Source organism: Hevea brasiliensis, chromosome 16, assembly GCF_030052815.1.
Source record: "Hevea brasiliensis isolate MT/VB/25A 57/8 chromosome 16, ASM3005281v1, whole genome shotgun sequence".
Taxonomy (NCBI): domain Eukaryota; kingdom Viridiplantae; phylum Streptophyta; class Magnoliopsida; order Malpighiales; family Euphorbiaceae; genus Hevea; species Hevea brasiliensis.
In genome coordinates this window covers 55,228,848-55,252,196 of record NC_079508.1, presented here as the reverse complement: position 1 = coordinate 55,252,196, position 23,349 = coordinate 55,228,848, and the positions used below count along the sequence as shown (strand labels likewise).

The 23,349-nt window shown below is 33.6% G+C and overlaps 3 protein-coding genes across 3 annotated transcripts; all 3 read left to right on the top strand.

The window, feature by feature from the left end:
- Window positions 1–4,257: 4,257 nt before the first annotated feature.
- Window positions 4,258–8,865, top strand: LOC110639264 (xylose isomerase; the record flags this gene model as incomplete). The annotated part of the gene is given in 9 exon segments (XM_058137930.1): window positions 4,258–4,438; window positions 4,522–4,613; window positions 4,788–4,838; window positions 5,086–5,109; window positions 5,111–5,163; window positions 5,254–5,440; window positions 5,512–5,583; window positions 5,708–5,761; window positions 8,615–8,865. Coding segments are annotated over 6 exon segments (471 nt in total), but the record flags the coding sequence as incomplete, so codon positions are not given.
- Window positions 5,768–8,033, top strand: LOC110639262 (pentatricopeptide repeat-containing protein At4g14170). The gene has a single exon (XM_021790136.2). The coding sequence runs from the start codon at window positions 6,129–6,131 to the stop codon at window positions 7,620–7,622; it is 1,494 nt and encodes a 497-aa protein (XP_021645828.2). The 5' UTR covers window positions 5,768–6,128; the 3' UTR covers window positions 7,623–8,033.
- A 12,347-nt stretch (window positions 8,866–21,212) lies between the features above and the next one.
- Window positions 21,213–22,665, top strand: LOC110639258 (probable ribose-5-phosphate isomerase 2). The gene has a single exon (XM_021790130.2). The coding sequence runs from the start codon at window positions 21,512–21,514 to the stop codon at window positions 22,325–22,327; it is 816 nt and encodes a 271-aa protein (XP_021645822.1). The 5' UTR covers window positions 21,213–21,511; the 3' UTR covers window positions 22,328–22,665.
- Window positions 22,666–23,349: the final 684 nt, after the last annotated feature.

The following is a 23,349-nucleotide window of genomic DNA, read 5'->3' as shown; positions in this document are numbered from 1 at the left end:
ATATTATTTAAATATTTTAATAACAAAATTTAAATAATATAAAAGAGATAATCAATTTTAGTATAAAAAACATTTTATTAATTCTTTCAGATAAGACATTCAAGTAATAAAAAAAATAAAAAATTAAAATATATATGAATTCGAACAAAATTAAAAATAAAAACATTATCGTCATTTTTCGTTTTTATTTTGCGCTCATGACTTTTTTATTTTTATTGTGCACTCATGATGTTTTATCATTTTTTTTAAATTAAAACAATTAACACATGGTAATAAATACTTTTTTTATGCACTAGGAAAATGTGCATATGCTTACAATTTTATTGTGGAAAACAATATAATAGAGATATATTGTAATTAATAATTATATAAATATTATATTGAGACTTATATAAATATGTTTTACTAATAATTTATATATGATCTTTATTGATGTGAAAAAAGTCAATAATATACATTTGCTTGTATATAATAAAATATGAGATGGATTCGAATTAGAAAAATAATATTCGTATCGAGTTTGAATTTTATGTTTTGAGTATATAAATAAATTAATAATTATAATTTTATAATAATAATATTTATAAATTTTAAAATATTATATTTGACATAATTAAATTTTAGATATTTTATAAGATTATTAATTTTTTTAAAATATAAATGATTAATAAAAAGATCTTTTATTTAAGTTATTATTAAAATATATAAATTAAATAGATTTAAATAACATTTGAATAATCTATATAACATATAAAGGTGAAAAGGAAAACATTAGGATAAATAAAAATACCGTTTATTATTTATATTAATTACAAAATACCACTAAAAACTTTTTGGCGACAGAAATGTTCGCCGCTAATAATACTGTTTTGCGACAATTAGTCACTAACCCATACTTATGCATCACTGACGAAAAAGCCGTTGCTAATATATTTAGCGAAAGATGATTTGTCGCTAATAATTATCCCTGACGATAACTAGTCTTATATTAGGCAATTTCAATTTAGTCTAATTTTCTTAGCTAGGTTTTGGGGATGAGAGTTTTCGCGACAAAATAAGTCTGTAAAGAAACTTAATTTATAATATTTTTATAACTAATATAAATTAAAATTTTAATATCATTTTAATAATAATTCTACTTATACCAAAAATTTTATTATAAATTATAATTTAAAAGTTTATTAATTTTATAATCTTAATTTTATAATTGTTATTAATTCATTAATTATTATTTAATTTATTATAAATAAAAATTAATAAGAAAACTTTAAACACCAAATCTATTTTCACTTATTTATTTTTTTAATTATTTTAAATATTTATAAACTTATCATATTAAATTAAAAGCAACATTTTCAATAAATATAATCATATTTTTACACATAGTATTGCGAACTTAATATAATTATCAAGTATTAGTATTTTCGAGATTTTGAATAACAAAATTATACAAATATAATGAAAACCCAAAGGAAATATCTTCGTGTAAGGAAATCCACAATACAAATGATGAGCACAGCGCACATTGCCACATTCAAAGAGTAATAATAAGGCAGAATTTGGGGCATGTAGTTAAAACAAATTAATGATAATTACATAAATATTAAAATATTTTTGGTTAACTCATTTTTTTTAGTATCATAAATACTAAAAAATATAAAAAAAATATTTTTCAAAAAATTATTTTTTGTGAAACAAATGATTCTTAAATATATAAAAATAATAAAAAAAAATACATTACATATTATGATAATATTATATCATATAAAAAAAATTATATATAAAAAATTAAATAACAAGTGATGAGATTTAATTATAAAAAATTATCCTATTACATCTAAAATTGTAAATTTTAATATAAAAAAATTCTAAAATGCTATTGTTTGTGAGCCACTTAAGCGGTGTTATTGGAGTGTGCATCTTCGGCATTGTCAACAAGGCAGCAGATTGTCTCTCTAATCTTGCTGTTGGGTCGTCCATTGGCTGTCAAAGGCTTTCCAGTCCTCCCAGTGAAGCGGCTTCGCTTCTTCATTCTCTGGGACATGCAAGGGATCTCTTGCCCGAGGGTGGTTCTGGTTGTTCATTGAGCTTTTGTTTCTTTTGGGATTCTGTCCCTTCCTTTGAATAAAAAAAAAAAAATTGTGTGCATTAGATTAATAAATTATATATATATTCTAAATATTAATAAATTAATAGAAAATATTTTTTGATTTTGAGTTAGAAAGATCAATAATTGAACTGTTCACCATCAAAACATAGTTGTTAATTACTGTTTGCCAACTTAATTTCTACGTAATTTATTTTCTTATTTGTTTATTAAAATTCATTTATCAATAGCTAATTGCGCTTTAATATTTCATGTTTATCTATTTTCATGAATAATAGATATTGAGCAATTAATTATCAATAACATGCTTTGTAGAAGAAAGAAATTGCATGCAGATGTGTTTTGACCTCTATCATCCTCAAGAGGATACTCTAAAATGCTTTATCTTAATCCTGAATAGAAAAGTATTCTCAATTTTTAATGCTGCAAAAAAATAATTAAGTTAAAATTTTAAAAATTAGAAAATAGATTAAAAAATAATCTCTATCATCCTCACCTCCACATTACCATTTTGAAACATACTTCCAGTTTGTATCTATTGTAATCCACAGTCCACACTATTCCCAGTTCTCCCTCTGATCTTTCCTTGGGTTTTGGTGTTCCTTTCTTTTGTTCATCTTTGTGATAATGGTTTTTTTTTATTTATTTTTTGAATTGTTAAATAAAAACTCTGACTGTTTCTCATTATTCTAGTGATTTGGTTGATCTCTATTAAAAAATAATCAAGCTGAGTGGTTTCTTTTGTTTCCCTTGTTGCCAGCTTTACTACTGGGTTGGTATCTCATCCTTTTCTTGTCTACCCATTTGTGGCTGTGTGCTAGATCACAAAATTCTCATGATAAAATTCACAAATTGGATTATGGGTTAGTATCTCATCCTTTTGTTGTCTACCCATTTGTAGCTGTGTGCTAGATCACAAAATTCTCATGATAAAATTCTCAAATTGGATTATGGGTTGATAGAAATACACATTTTTTGTATGTGAATATTAGCATCATATGGTTTTGTCTTATATTATGCATCCCTTTTATTGCTATTCATGAGTATATATAAATGGGTTGAATATATTTTGATGCTGACTTGGTTGCTTCGTCTTGTGTAGATTTTGCATATTTTGAATGATTTGTGTAAGATGAGGAAAATGAAGGATGGGAAGATATCGCTGATTCTTCTTTTCTTGAATATAATCACTTCTGGAGTGGTAAGCCTCAATAAAGATCGCATTTGTATTTTGTATGGGGCCATGTGCTCTAGAATTTTAGATGTGCATTTTACTTTCTAGTGTTAGAATCAATGTGTTTGCTTTGGTAGGTATGACTATGAACAACCAAACTCACACAATATGTACATTCTATTATCCTCCTTGGAGTCGTTTTTACTTATTATTCAACCACAATTTCATTTCTTTCCCTTCATTGTCTTGCACTGAGATCGCTGGTAGTCCCCCAACATGCCCTCCTGGTCTTAGCAGTGGATGCAGTGATTCAGATGAATGGAGAGGGGAATTTTTCCCTGGCATTCCCAAAATTAAGTATGAGGCAAGTATGTTTATATACTATTTTGTGTCTGTATGTTCAATCATTTGAAACTGTACTAATTACAGTGCCATTGTTTGGTTTAAAAGCATTTTTTTAATTAAAATCTCTTCAACCCCATTTTTTGAGTCATTCTGAAAGTTGTTTCAGGATTATGCTATTTCAATTTATTTTAGCCTTTTATATATGTCTGAATTGTGATATAACCCGAAAATTTCGGGCTGCGACTCTCTTTGGGGGTGCGGGGGCAATGCTTCCGAGGTATAGACTAGTATAAATATTATAATAGTCTGCCTTTAGGGGACCAGATAATAATATTTTTTCTTTTATCTTGCCCATGGACGTAAACCAGATAATAATATTCTTCTCTCTTTTCTATATATTGTGTGATTGTGCAATTTGTGTATGCTTTAGATTTGTGTCTTATCGTAACAGTCTCTCCATTTGCGGTTCTCACTCTGCATCTTTCTTTGCAATTTTGTGGTGGTGTAAATATGCATATTTTGTTTTTATCCACAGGGCCCTTCTAGTAAAAATCCACTTGCATTCAAATGGTATAACGCAGAAGAAATTATTCTTGGGAAGACAATGAAGGTGGTATTTCATTCTTAATATTGTACATTGTATCCATTGCTTGATGTTCCTGAGAGTGATTTATGTCCATGGGAATGGATGAGGTTCAGTGTAGCATTTTGGCATACATTCCGTGGGGCAGGAGGCGACCCATTTGGTGCACCAACCAAATATTGGCCCTGGGGGGATGGTACCAATTCATTGGCTATGGCCACAAGGGGAAGTAAGATTGATAAAGATTAAGCATCATATCAAGGATCATGTAGTGTATAAATGGCAATAATTGATCTATTTACAACATTTCAGTGAGAGCCAATTTTGAGTTCCTTGAAAAGCTTGGAGTTGATAGGTGGTGTTTCCATGATAGGGATATTGCACCTGAAGGCAAAACTCTGGAGGTGAGTCCATCTAAGATTTTAAGAAAAAGGGTTGCTTGGTCATGATTTTAGCATTTGGGAAGCAAATCTTTTCCTTCTAAAATTGATCTTTGCTTCTGATGATTTAGATTTTCATTGAACATAGGTCTGCCTACTGAAACTAGTAATCCGGTGCTCTTTATTTTTTTTTAACAGGAAAGCAATGCAAACTTGGATCAAGTGGTGGCCCTCGCTAAAGAGCTTCAGGTAGTTTTACATGAATGAAGTAGCAATTAACTCATGTATCCTGTCTTGCTTCAATGGGCCATCGGGCTTGGACAATTTTATCCATATTTGATATCATTGGTTCAATGGGACCTAGGAATTGGACTTGGCCTATTGTTGGATGCTTCTTTTATCAGACAGTAGCAGTGTTCTTTCTTTTTCCAGTTGCATATATTGAGCTTACAAAATCCTATGCCCTTTTAAGCACCTCAATTTTGTGACCACACAGGGAACCAAAATCCGTCCTTTGTGGGGGTACGGCTCAGTTGTTTGTCCCTCCTCGATTTATGCATAGTGCTGCTAATAGGTACTTTGACTCTTATCTTTAGTTGAATGCTGAAGTACAAATGGAATCTAGATTGCATAATCATTGAACTTTTGGGCTTTTTCTTCTCAGTTCTGAGGTTGGTGTTTTCGCATATACTGCAGCTCAAGAAAGCAATGGAGGTGTGTTTACAATCTTATGATTTCATAATGCTCATAGGCGAAGAGAGAGTATTGATGTTGAGGACCTATTTATTGCTCATATTGCTGGAATGGATACCCTGGCTTGCGGACCTAGAAATGCTGCCAATCTGATTGAGGTCAGATTTTTAATCTTCATCTTCTTTTCTTGATGTTGATACTAAATGAATTCTCTTGCTGTGACATGAAGGATGGTTCTTTGGCTGCACTTGTTCACAAGAGGCATGAGAGTTTTGACACAGAAATTGGAGCACAAATATAGGTATATTATCTGCTTCCAATTAATTGAATGGAATGGAAATTATCATCTCTGTTCATATTTCATTGTAAAATATAATGAAAGGGAAATGGTAGAATCCATGTAAGATTTTTCTTTGATGTTGCAGGGACTTGCAGAGATGATTTTCCGGTCAGCACTACATAGTCTGAGATATAGAAAGGTAATTAGTAGAATTCTTCCCCTTTTCCCCTACAATCCCCATCTATAATCTTTGATTGTAAGGTAAAATGTTTGTTAAAAAACGAATATTATTTTTGCTAAATACAAAATTGGTTTAAATTTTAAATAATTAAATAAACTTTTATCAAAATTTTAATAATTTCCCCATAAAATTTTATAATAAATTCATATTTTTTTATTTAATTGAGATAATAAATTTCTCTATTTTTTTTTCAAAGAATAAATTTCTCTCATTTTTATGAATTATGCTGTAATATTAAATTATTTCTTACGGATCATATATAAATAATCATATTGGAGCCATCGATAGTGTCTGCTCTCGCTCAACGGCAGTGGCTGGATTGGCTATGCACTTAGCTTCGTTGTTCTTGGCAAGAACAAAGTTTCTTCTCTTAAATAAGCTCTTCTTCTCCACCACCACTTCCACGAACCCACAAAATACTTCTCTCATTTCACACTATTTTTCCCTTCTTCACTCTTCCCCTAACCCAACTCATCTGCGCCACCTCCATGCTCGCTTACTCCGCACCTCCCTATACGACAATGTAGTCCTCACTTCTAAGCTCGTTTTGATGTATTCCCATCATAACAAACTCATCCCTCATTCTCTTCCGGTTTTTTTTCACATGCCATGTAGAAATATCTACTCTTGGAACATCATAATTGGTGAGTTTTCTCGGTCGAATTTTCCCGAGAAATCTTTAGACTTGTTTCTTCAAATGTGGAGGGGATCCCATGTTCGACCCGATGACTTCTCTCTTCCTCTTGTTTTACGGGCGTGTGCTGGCTCGGGATCGGTGGAACTTGGGAATTCAATACATGGATTGTGTGTGAAAACGGGTTGGGCAGTGAGTTTATTTGTTGCATCTGCTTTGATTTTTATGTACGTTACTTTTGGCAATTTGTTTTATGCTAGAGTGTTGTTTGATGGAATGTCTAAGAGAGATGCGGTGTTATGGACTGCAATTCTGGCTGGTTATGCTCAACATGGGGAACCAATGTTGGGATTGCAAGTGTTTAGGGAGATGGTTGATGTGGGTGTCACGCTTGATGGGGTTGTTATGGTGAGCTTGCTTTTGGTGTGTGGTCAATTGGGATGCTTAAAGCATGGAAAAAGTGTTCATGGGTGGTGTGTGAGAAATTGCTTGGTGTTCGAGTTAAGTTTAGGGAACGCCATAGTCGATATGTACGTTAAATGTGCAGCGCTAGCTTATGCGCACAGAGTTTTCGTTGAAATGACTGAAACAGACGTGTTTTCTTGGAGCTCTTTAATTTTGGGTTACGGATTGAGTGGCAATGTTAGTATTGCTTTGGCGCTTTTTGATCAGATGCATATGAGAGGGATTAAACCCAATGATGTAACTTTTCTTGGTGTCTTATCAGCGTGTGCCCATGGGGGCTTGGTGGAGGAAGCACGTTCCCACTTCAAAATGATCAAACATTATGGGCTGTTGGCTGGATTCAAACATTATTCTAGTATGGTTGATTGTCTAGGGAGAGCTGGGCTTTTGGAAGAGGCAGAGAGATTTATCGAAGAAATGCCCATGGAACCTGATGAAGCAGTGCTAGGTGCCATATTAGCAGGATGTAGAATTCATAATAATGTTGAGGTAGGAGAACGAATTGCAAAGAAATTAATTAGGTTGAAGCCAGAGAAAGCTGGATATTATGTGCTTTTGTCCAACATGTATGCATCAGCGGGTAGATATGACGAGGCTGAGATAATTAGGGACTTGATGAAAGAAAAGAATGTCTCTAAGGTACCTGGGTATAGCTTGATTGAATCAAAGAGTTCTTTTCCTCCATCACAAAATGAAGATCTGGATTTTCTTGAAATCTGATGAGTAATTTTGTGTGATATACTTACAACGGCTCCAATTGCTCTGTCGGAATAGGATACAAAAACAGAATGCTACAGCGTTTAGTGATAAGGTTAGTATTACTATGATTACTATGAGCATAATGCGTATAACCTTTCATAATTGTAGACCTGCAGCAGTAAGTTGCATGTTGAGGGAAATCATGACTTTGCATTTTGGAGGATGCTTTGTATTGTATATCATGACCTTAAGCACCACATGTCTTTATTAGCCTTAGCTCCAGCATAACTTGAACACATGACACTTCACTATGTTGTAGTAGAATTCTAATTGCAAAGTCAAAGTGCTTATTGTGCTTCTACGTCCCTACAAAACATAGAAACAAAAAGTAAATATATAGATAAGAAAAGGGAAAAGGAAATTAAGTACTCATTGTGCTTTTAACAGTTTCTTTTCTGACTAGGGGATTTAGGGCGTTCATAATATTTATTTTGTTGAAAAATGTTTATTCTGTTTTCTCACTTATTTTTCAGTGATGTTTCCGTGCCCAGCATTTTTTTCTTCTTTTTGGTTGACGAATCTTATTTAACTTATTTCAACCTTACAGAAGCAAAGTGTGTCATAATGTATCTTTTGCTTCTACATGCATCAACCACATTATGCGAGTTTGGTAGAAATCTTATATCAAACATAACTACATTGTTAAATATCCCCCCTAAAACTCTCCTATCCTCTCTCACTCTTAATTTTTTTGTTGGGTTATCCTGTTCTACAGGAAAACAAAATCAAAACCTTTGGCTAGACTCTGAATGATAATCATCTTGAATCACAAATTTTAATATGCCATTCTTAGATGAGAGAAGTACTGGCTGGAGCTAGAATTTTGCAATTTAAGCATATCCAATGTGATCAATGCTTTTCCTTTAAATTGGCACATGTATTTTCTTTCAAATCTATCATTCTGGGTTTGATTTTCATAACTAGCACTCTAAAGATATTTCCTAAATACATAGGTTGAGTGTGAGAACATGCCTTTGGACTCACTTGAAGAGGTAGAGTAATTGAGGCGTGTGTGAAGCTAGCCCGAACGCTACCTTGCTGTAATATAAAAATATATAATTATATTTAGATTTTTTTTCTTCTTATTACTCAAGACTCGGTGGGTCAGTATCAATATCTGGACACCAACCTCACTTCTCCAACTTGATATGGACTAGTTTGATACCATGACTTGCAAAAATGAAATTGGGATTATTCTGAAGAAGCTATCATTCAATCTATAAGATGATTGGTTCCATTTTGTGGGGTCTTTAGCTTAGATGTACCCTTTTGTCACATGCAATCACACAAACAAAACTAGTAACGGAGGATTGAGGAGTCCGTGTTGATACTTGACATGCTTGTTCCGTCCTTCGTGATCTTTCATGCATAGATTTTTAGTACCGTAAAAAGTTACTGGTAGAATTAATAAAATTGAAAAAAGAATTGATTAATGTGCATAGAGATCTGGATTTTTTTCGTCATTGGGTATTATTTTACTGCAAATAATTTTATGAATTTGTTGTTCAATTAATCAAACTTTTTCTGTAATTTTATTAGTTAACAAATTTTAACATTGAGGCCTGTAAATATATTATAATCTATAATGTTCAGAATTACTATATTAGAGAAATCTGAATTGGCAATATTCTACCTCTTTTTGTGAGTAAATAATGAAAATAGAGATTTTTCGGAGGGAAATCAACTACTTATAATTTGATGCTATGTTTCCTTAAAATTTATAGAACTTATTTGTCACGACTCAAATTCTAGGCCGGAACGGTACTAGGACTTGGGTCAGCATAAGATCTCCAAAACTTGTAGTAAGCCTAACTATTCCTAACCTAATTATAAGGCTCATAATTATTGTCTAATTTTAAGAAAATAAACGAATACAGTCCGGTCATAAATTGAGCTACCCAACGGGAAGCAATAGCTCACCCGACTTATAATCACAATATATTTGAATTTGGGGAGCTCAGCTCACCCTTACAATCCTTAAAGAAATACATATAATTCAATGGGAGCTCAGCTCTCTCATCCAAGCACAACCACATAATAAACTTTACAACATCCAACAGAATAAGTTATTACAGTCTCAGAAAGTTTAATATACTAATGGTACATACGGAGTTTCTAGAATAAAAATAAGGAAATAAGAACGTAATATATCTATTTCTAGTAAACTTGCGAGGAAGAAAGCAGGTTAAACTCAAAGAACTCTCATGTTATCTAAGTAAAAATAGTTGAACAGGAGTGAGCATTCGACTCATAGAGTAAGATATTGATTTTTAAATACAATTTTTATAATTATCTTAGCCTAGTGCATTCTTATGTATGAAATGCGACATACACACATATTACCAAATAAGTCAAATAATATTTGTACAAAAGATAATTTGGAGCATTCACACACTCGTGTCACATCAATCATATCATATATATATATATATATATATATATATATATATATATATATATATATATATATATGAAAGTTGATTCCCTATACAACTCTCTTAATTTCAACCTCTGCTAGCGAGATTAACTCGAGCCAGACTTTCTCTTAATAATCCAAATGCGGGGGTCAGCGAGATCAACTCAAAACCGTACTCATCCCTACTTATCCACAAAAAGGATCGGGTCCCAGCCAGTGTTATCAAGGCGAAAGGCGACACTAAAGCGATAGAGTACTCTATGGCCTTAGGCAAGAGGCGAGGCGAGGCCCTTTTTGAAGCAAGGCGCCATAACTTTAATTGTTTAAATTTTGTATATATATATATATACACACACACACACTTTTAAATAGTTGATAAGTAAAAAAGCATATTAAAAAGAAAAAAATATATATTATTTACACTATGTCTATATTTAAAATAAGAGAAATTGAAAATAGTGCATACCTGTATTTCCAGCTTAAGTATAAGATACAAGTGAGAGTATGAGACTGTAAAATTAAAATATATAGCATAAGTAACAACACACATAATAATAAGAGATGTTAAAAAAAGAAATAGTTCATACCTGAATTTTCAGCTTATGTATATGATAAAAGTGATGCTATAAAATTATACATAATAAATAAAAAACTATGAAGAGGCGTCGCCTCTCGCCTCGTAGGCTTGAGGCGTCGCCTCCCCAAAGTCTAGCCAGGCGTTTCAGTCGAGGCGACAGAGGGGCGCCTCGCTCGCCTTTGATAACACTGGTCCCAGCGAGTCAAGCTCCAGCCGTTCTATCCATGTCCAATATCACACCATATGCACGCAGACACATGCACATAGCTCCAAATTACATTAAAGTGACATCCACAATAGTTTTATTAAATAAAAATGCAATACAAGGCATGCCTAGTATTTAACTACGTAAATATATTTATAAGTGAATGCATGAGCATGTCTTGAATATATAATAATGTTGAAATTATAAATAAAATCAATGTGTACTAACAGATTATCCAAATGTCACTGAGGCGGCTGAGAAGATGAGGAAGGTTGACTCGGATTACCTAAACAATAATATTTAAGAAATTTATCAATATTAACTCAAAACAAAGAATTAAAGAGCCTAAAACACCTTAGGTTTATGTCAAAAATTCAGTAGAATTTTCTCTGTACTTAGGACATACTCAACCTACAAAATAACTCAACTAACACTTCTCAATTTAAAAAGCCTCGGGCTCACAGCACAATAACTACACAATGCCCTTACTGGGCCTGCCAAACTACTTAATTCTTATATAAAATAATTATTTAAAAATTCAGGACGTTACATTCTTCCCTCATTATAGAAAAAAACACTGAGTTACATACTAAACATGTATGGGTACTTGTTGCGCATATCTCACTCTGACTCCCAAGTGCATTCCTCTATCGATTGATTTCTCCACAGGACTTTAACCATAGAGATCTGTTTTGACTGAAGTTGCCTCATCTGATAATCCACTATAGCCACTGGTTATTCCTTAAAAGTCAAGTTATCATTTAATTACACTGTGTCTGGTTGCAGCATATGAGAAGGATCGGAAACATATTTACTAAGCATGAAAATATAGAACACTGGGTGGACATAAGAAAGGTTTGGTAGTAACTCCAACCAATAAGCAATTGCTCCCATTCTGTCCGTGAGCTCAAAAGGTCCTATGTAATGGGGTGCCAACTTACCTTTTTTTTCAAATTTTATAGCCCATTTCATAGGAGAGACCTTTAAGAATATATAATCACTCACTGCAAATTCTACATCTTTCCTCCTTGGATCTGCATAACTTTTCTGTTTGCTGAAAGTTGTCTTTAAACATTCTTTGATCAAAGGAACCATCTTTGAAGTTTACTGCACTAGATCTAAATCATGTACTTTCGTCTTTCCAACTTTTGTTTAACACAGAGGAGACTTACACTTTCTGCCATATAATGCCTTGTAGGGTATCATTCTAATACTGGAATGATAGCTGTTATTATAAGCAAACTCCACTAATGGTAGCTGACTATCCCATTGACCTCTAAAATCCATGACACACATTTGAAGCATATCCAATGTTTGAATTGTCCTTTTAGACTGTCCAGCTATCTGTGGGTGGAAAGCCGTACTAAAATTTAGTTGTGTGCCAAGTGCTTCCTAAAGTTTCCTCTAGAACCGAGAAGTGAACTAGGGCCATCTGTCAAATATTATGGAAACAGGAATCTCATACAATCTGACTATCTCACGGATGTACAATCTTGCATACTAAGCAACAAAATAGGTGATTCGTATAGGTAAAAAGTGAGTTGACTTGGTCAAATGATCCATAATCACCCATATAGAATCATACCCTTGGGTAGTACAAGGCAACCCAGTCACGAAGTCTATGGTGATCATTTTTTACTTCCACTCTGAGATGGGGATCTCCTGCAACTTCCCTAATGGCCTATGATGCTCAAACTTTACTTTCTGACAAGTTAAGCATTTTAACACAAAATCTGCTATGTCTCTTTTCATGTCATTCCACCAATACCTATATTTCACATCATGGTATATCTTTGTAGATCCTGGATGAACACTATTGCATAATCTCATTTCTTAGGTTATCCATATTGGGCACACAAACCCTGGAGCCTTGCACAAAGGTACCATCTCCATTAAACCCAAAGTCATAGTCTTTCCCTTGCTGTACTCTTTCCACAATCTACATTAATTGTGGGTCTGTGTGTTAGGAAACCTAATCCGATCTCGCAGATCCAACCTTACTCTAAATTGTGCCAAAAGTGCACCCAAATCAGTTATGTCCAAGATCAAACCCTGATCCATCAACTAATGCAACTCCCGAATTAATGGTCTCCTCTCTGCTGACATATGTGCCGAGCTACCAGAAGATTCCCTGCTCAAAACATTCACTACTACATTTGTTTTACCTGAATGGTATTGGATGGTGCAGTCATAGTCCTTCAGAAGCTCCATTCATATCCTCTGCCTCAAATTTAAATCCCTCTATTGAAAGATATACTTCAAGCTTTTATGGTAGGTGTATATCTCACACACCTCACCACATAGGTAGTGCCTCTAGATTTTTAGTGTAAAGACAAGAGCCACCATTTTCAGATCATGAGTGGGGTAGTTCTACTTGCTTTAACTGTCTTGAAGCATAAACCACCACTTTACCATGTTGCATCAAAACACACTCCAATTCAACTCTAGAAGCATCACAGTATACTGTATACCCTTCTCAACTCACAGACAAAGTTAACACAGGAGCTGAAATTAAATAGTCCTTAAGCTTCTGGAAGCTTTCCTCACACTCATCTGACCAGAAAAACAGAATATTCTTTCGAGTCAACCGTGTCAGAGGAGTTACTATCCTAGAGAAGATCTGTACAAAGCGCCTGTGATAACCTGTTAGGCCTAAAAAACTTCACACCTCATTGACTATAGTAGGCCTAAGCCAATTAGTTACTGCTTCAATTTTTTTAGGATCTACTTGAATACCTTTACTAAAGACCACATATCATAATAATGAAATACTTTCTGGCCAGAACTTACACTTTGAAAACTTAACATATAACTGATGCTTCCTCAAAGTCTGCAACACCATCCTTAAATGCCAAGCATGTTCTTCCTTGGTCTGAGAATATACTAAAATGTCATCTATAAAAACAATGACAAAGCAATCCAGGAACGGCCTAAACACCCTATTCATTAAATCCATAAATGCCGCTGGTGTATTAGTGAGTCCAAATAACATCATCAAGAACTCATAATGATCATACTTAGTCCTGAATGCTATTTTTGGCACATTCTAACTCCTTATTCTCAGCTAATGATAGCCCGATCGTAGGTCTATCTTAGAGAAGTATCTTACTCTTTGCAACTAGTCAAATAAGTCATTAATCTAAGGTGACGGATGCTTATTCTTAATTGTCACCTTGTTCAGCTTGTCTGTAGTTAACGCACAACCTCAATGACCCATCCTTCTTCTTTACAAACAAAACAGGAGCACCCTAAGGTGATGTACTTGGGCAGATAAAATCATTGTCCAAAAGCTCCTGTAGCTATTCTTTCAATTTTTTTAGCTCTGCTAGTGCCATCCTGTAGGGTGGTATAGAAATGGGGTTTGTACCAGGCATAGTATCTATGCAGAATTCAATCTCCCTATCAGGTGGCATCCCAGGAAGTTCCTCATGAAAAACATTCATAAATTCCCTAACAACAGTTACACTTTTCACACAAGTACCTTCAACAGATGTGTCTCTCATTAGAGCCACATAACCTTGACAGTCATGCTTTAACATTTTTTTGGCACTTATGGCTGACACTAGATTGTATGGAGCTACACTTCTGTCATCATCAAAGCTAAACTCTTTCACTCTAGGAATGGGAAAATACACATTTTTATTATTTCTTAATTCTAGCTTGATTGCCAACTCTATTACTTTTAAAATTCTAACTCTGTGATTGGTTTTCATTAGCACATCCACCATATAGTATCATACTATAATACTAACATACTACTCATTTTATGAAACAGAAGCCATTCACCATGGATGATTCTTCTTGTATCTCCTTCTTAACATGACTATCAAAACATTATCGTTCCCTACTATCCTTTGTAAGGAATTACTCTTCATGGTTATATAGGTATCATTGAACTTATAATTTCCACCTGAACTATTGTGGTAGTGAGAAATGGGTGTTGTACCACAATCCCAGACAAGATACTTTATGCATTCATTCTTCTTGATATAGCCACACCTATTGCCTACGGCTTTCCAGACTTCAGTCTCAAATTTACCCATATTTCTTGATCCTCCTCTTCAATTTTCATCATCTCATCGCAATTATTGTGCTCTACCTATAGGATTTCAGTGCATCAACTCCTTATTGTACCACTACTTTGCCTGGCATATAATCTCATAATTTACTATATCTGTTTACACTCCATTTGTATTTCATACCTAGCATTATTATTATGTGTTTTTGTCTTCTGCGATATTCTAGAAGATATCTCTTACTATCAAATCCTTCTAGAACTATCTTTAGTCTTCCATTCATTACTTTGATCTTTGTACTTCTTAGTAACTTGTGAGTAACATTTATACCTGTCCTATTCTCTACTATTGTTCTATTACCTATTATCAAACTATCACTCATGTTTCCTCGCAAAGTTGCTTGGTTGGTCACATTAAAAACACTTGCCTAACTCCCAATTACAGACTCTATTTTCTTATTTAATCTAACTTTTAGGTGTCTTAGTCACATCAAGCCACTTGTCAAGCCAAGATTAAATCATCAAAAGTTATCTTCCATTAATGGAAGACAAGTGGCACACTTTTATGAATGCCATGTGTCACAATCTCTTGGTGCCACGTGTCACTATATGAAATTACCAAAATGCCCTTGTATGCATTTTTTAGTTCTCAACTCAAAATTGTAATTTTTTCCTCAAATTAATTTATATCACATATTAATTAATTAATTAACTTCACAATTAAATTTATATTTAAACTCTTTAAATATAAATCCAATTTATATAATACATCAAATATTCAAGATTTGGTTTCAAGTCATGCTAGGGACTTTACAATTTTATTGCAAAATAAATGTATTTAATTAATTAATTAAACTCTTTAATTAATCAATTAAATCATAATTTACTTGATAGTTAACTTGTGTAGGTGTGTGACTTTCTAGGCTCATTACTAATTGGCAATAAGAAATGGTAAGGAAGAGTTTCAATGATATTAACTCCTAATATCATTGAAACTTTTCCTTACCGTAAATAATTTCTCTAAATCATTTTACGTATCTCATAGACCATGGTTGACATTTAGCATAGCATGTCACGGCCACCCAATTAGTAATAAGGAATACCTTAAAATATGAACCTTTAATCATATGTCACCGTGCACTAAAATCCCTTCGTATAATGTCCCAATCCCATTAAGGGTCATGGTAGAGTCAAACCCCTTATCATGGAATCTTATGCACTCATTTGAAATCTAATTCTTGACATATAAGACTTTACTATCAGGAAACATCTTTCCTGACAAAGTCATCTGTCTTGGCCAGAAACTTAATCTTATCAAGAACAGCTCAAATCCGCATAGGACTTTTAACCCTGTTTACTCAAGGCTATGGATCCCTTCTTGACTGAACACGTGTCCCAATATATAACTGATCTAAGCCAACACACAACGAAATATCCATACACAGTACAGATATGTAAGTGATATTAAACTCAAACCACCTATATAAGAGACAATCGTGTCATCTCAAGTCTGAGGATTATATGCACTAGTATGACACAGATAACATTTTATTGACTTGAGTAAACACCATATTCTTGTTATCTATACATCACAAGTTTGGCCTACTTATCTCATAAGTGCCCACTGTGTTTATCCCGATATCTCATATCAGATGGTATGAGACTCACCATCCTATATATATCAGCATCACATACTGATCAATGGAGATAAATAGAGGTGACAACTCTTTGGATATAATGTGCCTACTAAAATATCCTTTAGCTGCGAACTCCGATTTATAGCAAATGTCTCATATATTCAGTCATTCATATTCTTATCTCATAATAATAGCCATTGCCTCTAATTCTACCTTAGGGATAGAAAATAGACAAAAATTATTCCAGATCTTACAACTCTAAGCTCCATGATTTGGCTCCTAACACTATATCAACTACGACTTGCTCTAAGTTCTGCACTCTTGGGTTTTATACCTTGATAAACATTCTCCCTAATGCCATCCTTTTCTAAGCTCTCTATCCTTACTTCTCTATTTATCTTGTTACCTTTCTTAGAATCGCATTTTGCTTCCTCTATATCTTAACTCTACTCTTCCTAATCTTATTCTAATTTGGGCCTTTCAGTTTGTTCTTTAGCCAACTCCTTTTATCTTACCCAAATCTGAACTTTAATTATTCTATTCTTTAACTATATTCTCTTTCTTGACTTGACTATTATATCAGAAGCCTATATCCCTTAACTGTCTTTATCAAGTCATCAACACCTTGATGTTACTCAGAATTGGTCCTCTAACTACTCTAGCTAGTACTTCTACTGGCATTTAGGTTATCTCTCCTGCTGTATTTGATCTAACTATTTTATCTTTCTCTTCTACACTTTATATATATATATATATTCTATGATTTATCTATGCTAACTTCTGTGCTTATCCTTTCCTTTACTTAGAGTATACTTTTGTCTCGAGCAATAAGAACTTAAGGAGAAACTCAGGGAATAGTAGTCATATATTCACTGTGAGATCTTTGTTGTTGTCCATTAGACTACATGCTACCCTCTACTACCTCGAGGAGGGGATCTACAGGGATTCTATTTTCCAATATCAACTCAATTAGCCAAAATTTAAGATATTGGGTACCATAACCCGTCATTCAATTCACAGACCTTTCATCCATCATGATCTGATTACTTATGGTTCCTATAATGGAACTTGTATCCTCTCTAGGATACATGAGTCAACAACTCTCTACCACACTCTACTGTCCCATCTAGGATACTATTCCATAGGTCACCATCATCAGTAGTAACCTTCTATCCCTTTTAAAAGGATAAGACCATACCCTACATCACAACTGACTACAAAAGAGATATTACATCTGCCACCTTGCCACAATCATGTCAGGCTATCTTCTTTTTTATCATACTGCAAACCCCTTAAAGTGTCGTTTCACAAGCTATGAACATTATTCATAGCATCCGGTCTTTTTTAAGGAAGCAAAGTCGTACTCTGTGCCTTGCTGTCACACAAAGAAGATACTATTTTTACTAAACTTTAGGCAGAACGTCCATTGTAATGCTAAAACTGTCTAAGACCCCATATCAGAACTAAATGGTCTCACTCTGTAGGTGTTACCCTTACTTTGTGATTATACTAAAACCTTTAGTCTTATGGCAACTCCTGATATAATTCTAGTTCATGCTAGGGTGACTAAGCTATTGACTCTAGTTACTGCCCAACTGTGACCTTTGATATTCTAGCTCAAGGGTTTAAACCCCTAATTAGGAGTTTCAAACTTTTTTGCAAAAATATAACTTTGTTCTGGCATAACTGTACTAAAATAGAGGCTGTCTGCAACCATCCTCATCATAGTGCACCGCGGAGAAACACACAACTCTACACAATAATTTCATGTTGGTACTGTAATCTGCAGCTTACAGCACAAATATCGAGAACATTGCATAGTTACTACAGTGCGTTCCAACAGACTTAGTTTCTCAATCTCTCATCTCTCTTAAACTCACTAATATCATAAACTTACTTTGACTGGGCTATCCACTGACGATTATCAGCAGCGTTACCCTCACCCCTATCTAGGGCAACTATATTGCCATAACTCACCTTTTTGTACTCATGCCTTGTGCTAGATAGGCATGCCACCTAGCCCCATACAGACAAAAACACAAAACTTCTTAGAGTACGTATTCCCATGATAGACCTCAACACGTTTGCTAGCCCTAGTTTACATCACCATGTACTCTACAAAAATCAAGATACTAAACTAAAGCACTCTTATACTACCCAAGGAATAACGCAAAGTCTAGAAACAAGGAATTACAGAAGTGGATGAAATAAGATCCTATACTTCGCATGTGATAACTCTAGATATACATTTTCCCATGAATCTAGAGCCTAAGCTCTGATACCAACTTTGTCACGATTCAAATTCTGGGTCGGACTGGCACTAGGATTTGGGTTAGCATAAGACTCCCAAAACCTGTAGTAAGCTTAACTATTTCTAGTCCAACTATAAGGCCCATAATTATAGACCACTTTAAACGGACAGAGTCCAGCCATAAATTGGACTACCCAACGGAGCAATAGCTCACTCGACCTATAATCACAATATATCTCAATTTGGGAAGCTCAGTTTATCTTCACAATCTTCAAAGAAATACATATCATCCAATGGGAGCTCAGCTCCCTCATCCAAGCACAACCACATAATAACCTTTACAACATCCAACAGAATAAGTTATTACAGTCTCAGAAAGTTTAATACACCAATGGTACATGCAGAGTTTCTAAAATATAAACAAGGAAATAAGAACATAATAAATCTACCTCTAGTAAACTTGCAAGGAAGAAAGCAGGTTAAATACAAAGAGCTCTCCTATTACCTGAGGAAAAATAGTTGAACAGGAGTGAATGTTTGACTCATAGAGTAAGGTATTGATTTTTAAATACAATTTCTGTAACTATCTAATCCTAGTACATTTCTATATATGAAATGCAACTTACACACATATTACCAAACAAGTGAAACAATATTCGCATAAAAGATAATTTGGAGCACTCACACACCTGTATGTCACATCAATCATATCATATATATATGGGAGTTGATCTCTTATACAACTCTCTTAATTCGAACCTCTGCCAGCAAGATCAACTCGAGTCGGACTTTCTCTTAATAATCCAAATGCGGGGGTCAGCGAGATCAACTCAAAGCCGTATTCATCATGATTTATCCACAAAAAGGATCTGGTTTTAGCGAGTCAAGCTCCAACCGTTCTACCCGTCCTACCTATATCTAATATCATACCACATGCACGCCGATACACACACTTAGCTTCAAATTACATTAAGGTGACATCCACAATAGTTTCATAAAATAAAAATGCAATACAAGGAATGCCTAGTATTTAACTACATAAATATATTTATAAGTGAATGCATGAGCATGCCTTGAATATATAATAATATTAAAATTATAAATAAAATCAATATCTACTCACAGATTAGCTAAATATCACTGGGATGACTGAGAAGATGAGGAAGTTTGACTTGGATCCCTTAAATAATTATATTCAAGAAATTTATCAATATTAACTCAAAACAAATAATTAAAGAGCCTAAGACACCCTAGGTTTATGTCGGAAATTTAGCAAAATTTTTTCTGTACTTAGGATCTGCCCAACTTGCAAAATAACTTAAACTAACACTTCTCAATCTAAAAAGTCTCAGGCTCACAACACAATAACTACATAATGCCCCTTCTGAACCTTGTAAACTAGTTAATTCTCACATAAAATAATTATTTAAAAACTCAAGATATTACATCATTATTATTATGTAAATTTAGTTCTAAAATATCATTTTAAATTATAGAAATAATTTGAAAGCATATCACTCAACTGGTAGTTTTAATATCGAATTTCCATTCCCCACTTCCCCTACTAAACAAATGTTATCTTCACCATCCTCCAATAGCAATATAAATAATTGGTGTTATCTACTGCCTCTCACCATTCATTTGATGCGGTAAGCAAAATTCATGGCTATTTTATGATGATTTTTTTTAGAATAAATTATTTATACAAAAAATTTAAAAAATTCTCACATAATTATTTTAAAATTTTTATTTTTTAAAATAATTTTAAAATTAAAATAATTAAATTTCTTCATTTTAAATATAAAATTTAATAAAAAATAATTAATTAAATTAAATTTTTACAAAATTATAATTTCTAAAGGAAAATAAATTTATGGGTTTCTATTTGATTTATTTAAAGAACAGCTGTGACATAATCCAATTACTAGTCATGATTCATGCTTCTATCTAATTAGTTAAATTCTATTGAAAAAAAAAAGCTAAAATCAATTTATACTCTGGAAAAAAAAAACAAATATAAAAGAAGATAGTTATTACCCTTGTTTTCAAAAAAAAAAAAATAATTACTACCCTTAGCGGCAACAAGCGTGTAAATGAATCACCTACTTGTACATTATTTTATTTGAATTATAGATTTTTAAATTTGAAATTTTTAATTGAGTTGAACTTGGTTAATGAGTCGAGTCAAAATATTAAAATTTAGTGGCTTAAAAATCTACATTTCAACTTCATTTCTTTTGTTCATTTAAATGCTAATTTAACATTTTAAATAATAATTATTTAAAATTTTGATAATAATTAAATTGAATTGAATAAGTTAGATTTCATTACTGAAAATATTAAAAGAAAAAATTTAATATTAACTTATATTTTTATACATGGCCAATAATTTTTATTAAATTCATATAATAATATTAAATATTAAAAGCTCCTGGACAGTCAAGATGAGATTTCCTTCCTTCCAGGAATCTCTCACTAAACGCGCCTTCAACCCTTCTTCCTCCTCCTCTATATATACTCTCTTCCATGATCCCAACTCCGCCCCTCCCTCTAGCCTCCATTCTCTTCAACCCTGATTTTATCATGTGGGTTTCCTTCTTCGTCACCTTTCTTTCAAATCCTTTTCCTTTTTCATCTAGATTTTCTCGGCCTTGCAAATGATTCTGGTTTAGATTTTCATTAACCATATTCTTTTCAACTGAATTAACCCATTTGTTCCTTTTTTTTGGGGGGTTCCCATATTTAAGAAATGGCCATTCCTTATCCTCATTTCAGTTTTGTTGCCTCAGAATCCATGGAGACAGGCTTGTCCCCTCTGTCTCCATCCCCAGTAATACTTACCCAAGATGAGCTTAAGAAAATCGCTGCCTATAAAGCCGTTGAGTATGTTGAATCCGGCATGGTTATCGGCCTCGGCACTGGCTCGACAGCCAAGCATGCTGTGGACCGAATTGGTGAGCTTTTGCGCCAAGGCAAGCTCAAGAATATTATCGGCATACCCACCTCAAAAAAGACCCATGAACAAGCTCTTTCTTTGGGAATCCCCTTATCAGACCTTGACTCCTATCCGATTATCGATCTCGCAATTGATGGGGCCGATGAGGTTGATCCCAATCTCAATTTAGTGAAAGGCCGAGGTGGGTCTTTGTTGAGGGAGAAAATGATAGAGGGTGCTTGCAAGAAGTTCGTTGTAATTGTTGATGAGTCCAAAATGGTGAAATATATTGGGGGTAGCGGATTAGCTATGCCTGTTGAAATTGTGCCATTTTGTTGGAAATTCACTGCCAAGAAGTTGCAAGAGTTGTTTGGGTACGCAGGATGTGCGGCCAAGCTGAGGACCAAGGGTTCTAACGGCAAGGAGAATGCTGGGGAGCCTTTTGTTACTGATAATGGGAATTATATTGTGGATTTGTACTTCAAGAGAGATATTGGGGACTTGAAAGCTGCAAGTGATGCAATTTTGAGGCTGGCAGGCGTTGTTGAGCATGGCATGTTTCTTGATATGGCAACTACAGTCATTGTTGCAGGGGAACTTGGGGTGACCATAAAGAATAAGCATATGTAGTTCTCCGGATGTTGATGGAGATGGAAGTGGTTTTGTTGGATTGATATATTTAGGAATTAGTTTAAAATTTCTAATGATTCCTGATTAAATTGGGGAAATGAGTGGTGGTCATTATTTTGAGAGGGAAGGGATTTTTTAGTTTCTCAGCATCAAATTTATATATTATATGATTTATGAGGAAAGTTTCCTCAATTTATGGCACTAGGCATCAAGGTGAAATTCTGAATTTACTAGAAAAAATAGTTTTCGTGGCAGGTTAGTGATCATACTTATGTATGTTAGCTGCAGCTGGAATGACAATTTATTCAATATAAAACTTGCCTCATTGTTACTTAAAATCTCCATCTGACATGCTACTATCTCTTTCATAAATTTCTTCTCGGTGTAGGTTCTTTTGGTGCATAAGACCTAGTTTTGGTGGATGCATTTAGTAAATTTAATTTTGTTCAAATGTGTGTTGAATAGGGGGTAGTGAGTTGTTATTGGCATGTTTACTCATTCGTCAATCAAAATTTGTGCTATAGTTAACCAATCGTCATCCATGATGAAGGGGACAGCTATTCCCTCAGCTTCAAAATGGAACAAGTTTTAGTTGATTAACCTTTGCCTCTTTGCCTGTAATTTTGTGCACTTTTTTAATGCTTCACGATGCTAATGAAGCTTCAAGTTTTTCTATCACTATTAACTCAAAAGATATCTAATTGTAAATTAAATTCTTATTGCAATTAATTTTTTTGCAGTTTCTCTTCCTAATATCTTTCCCTTGCAATCCATTGTTTTATTTTATTTACTCTAGGACAGGTGGTGGAGGCAACTATGTCTGTAAATATAAAATTCATTGATTAATATTTGCTTATATGATACACTGGATTTACACATTTCAATTAGAATGAAAAGTATCTAACTTATGTTTATTATATAACTTTGGGGAAAAGAAGGAAGAAGGAAAGAAAGAAACCACCTGTAAATTCCAGCTGTCTAAACTTCTTGGATATCTGTCATGGTTTAGATGAGCTTTTACT

What these genes read in the sequence shown, in the direction of transcription:
- LOC110639258 (XM_021790130.2), top strand. Translation starts at nt 21,512, where the DNA reads ATGGCCATTCCTTATCCTCATTTCAGTTTTGTTGCCTCAGAATCCATG.
- LOC110639262 (XM_021790136.2), top strand. Translation starts at nt 6,129, where the DNA reads ATGCACTTAGCTTCGTTGTTCTTGGCAAGAACAAAGTTTCTTCTCTTA.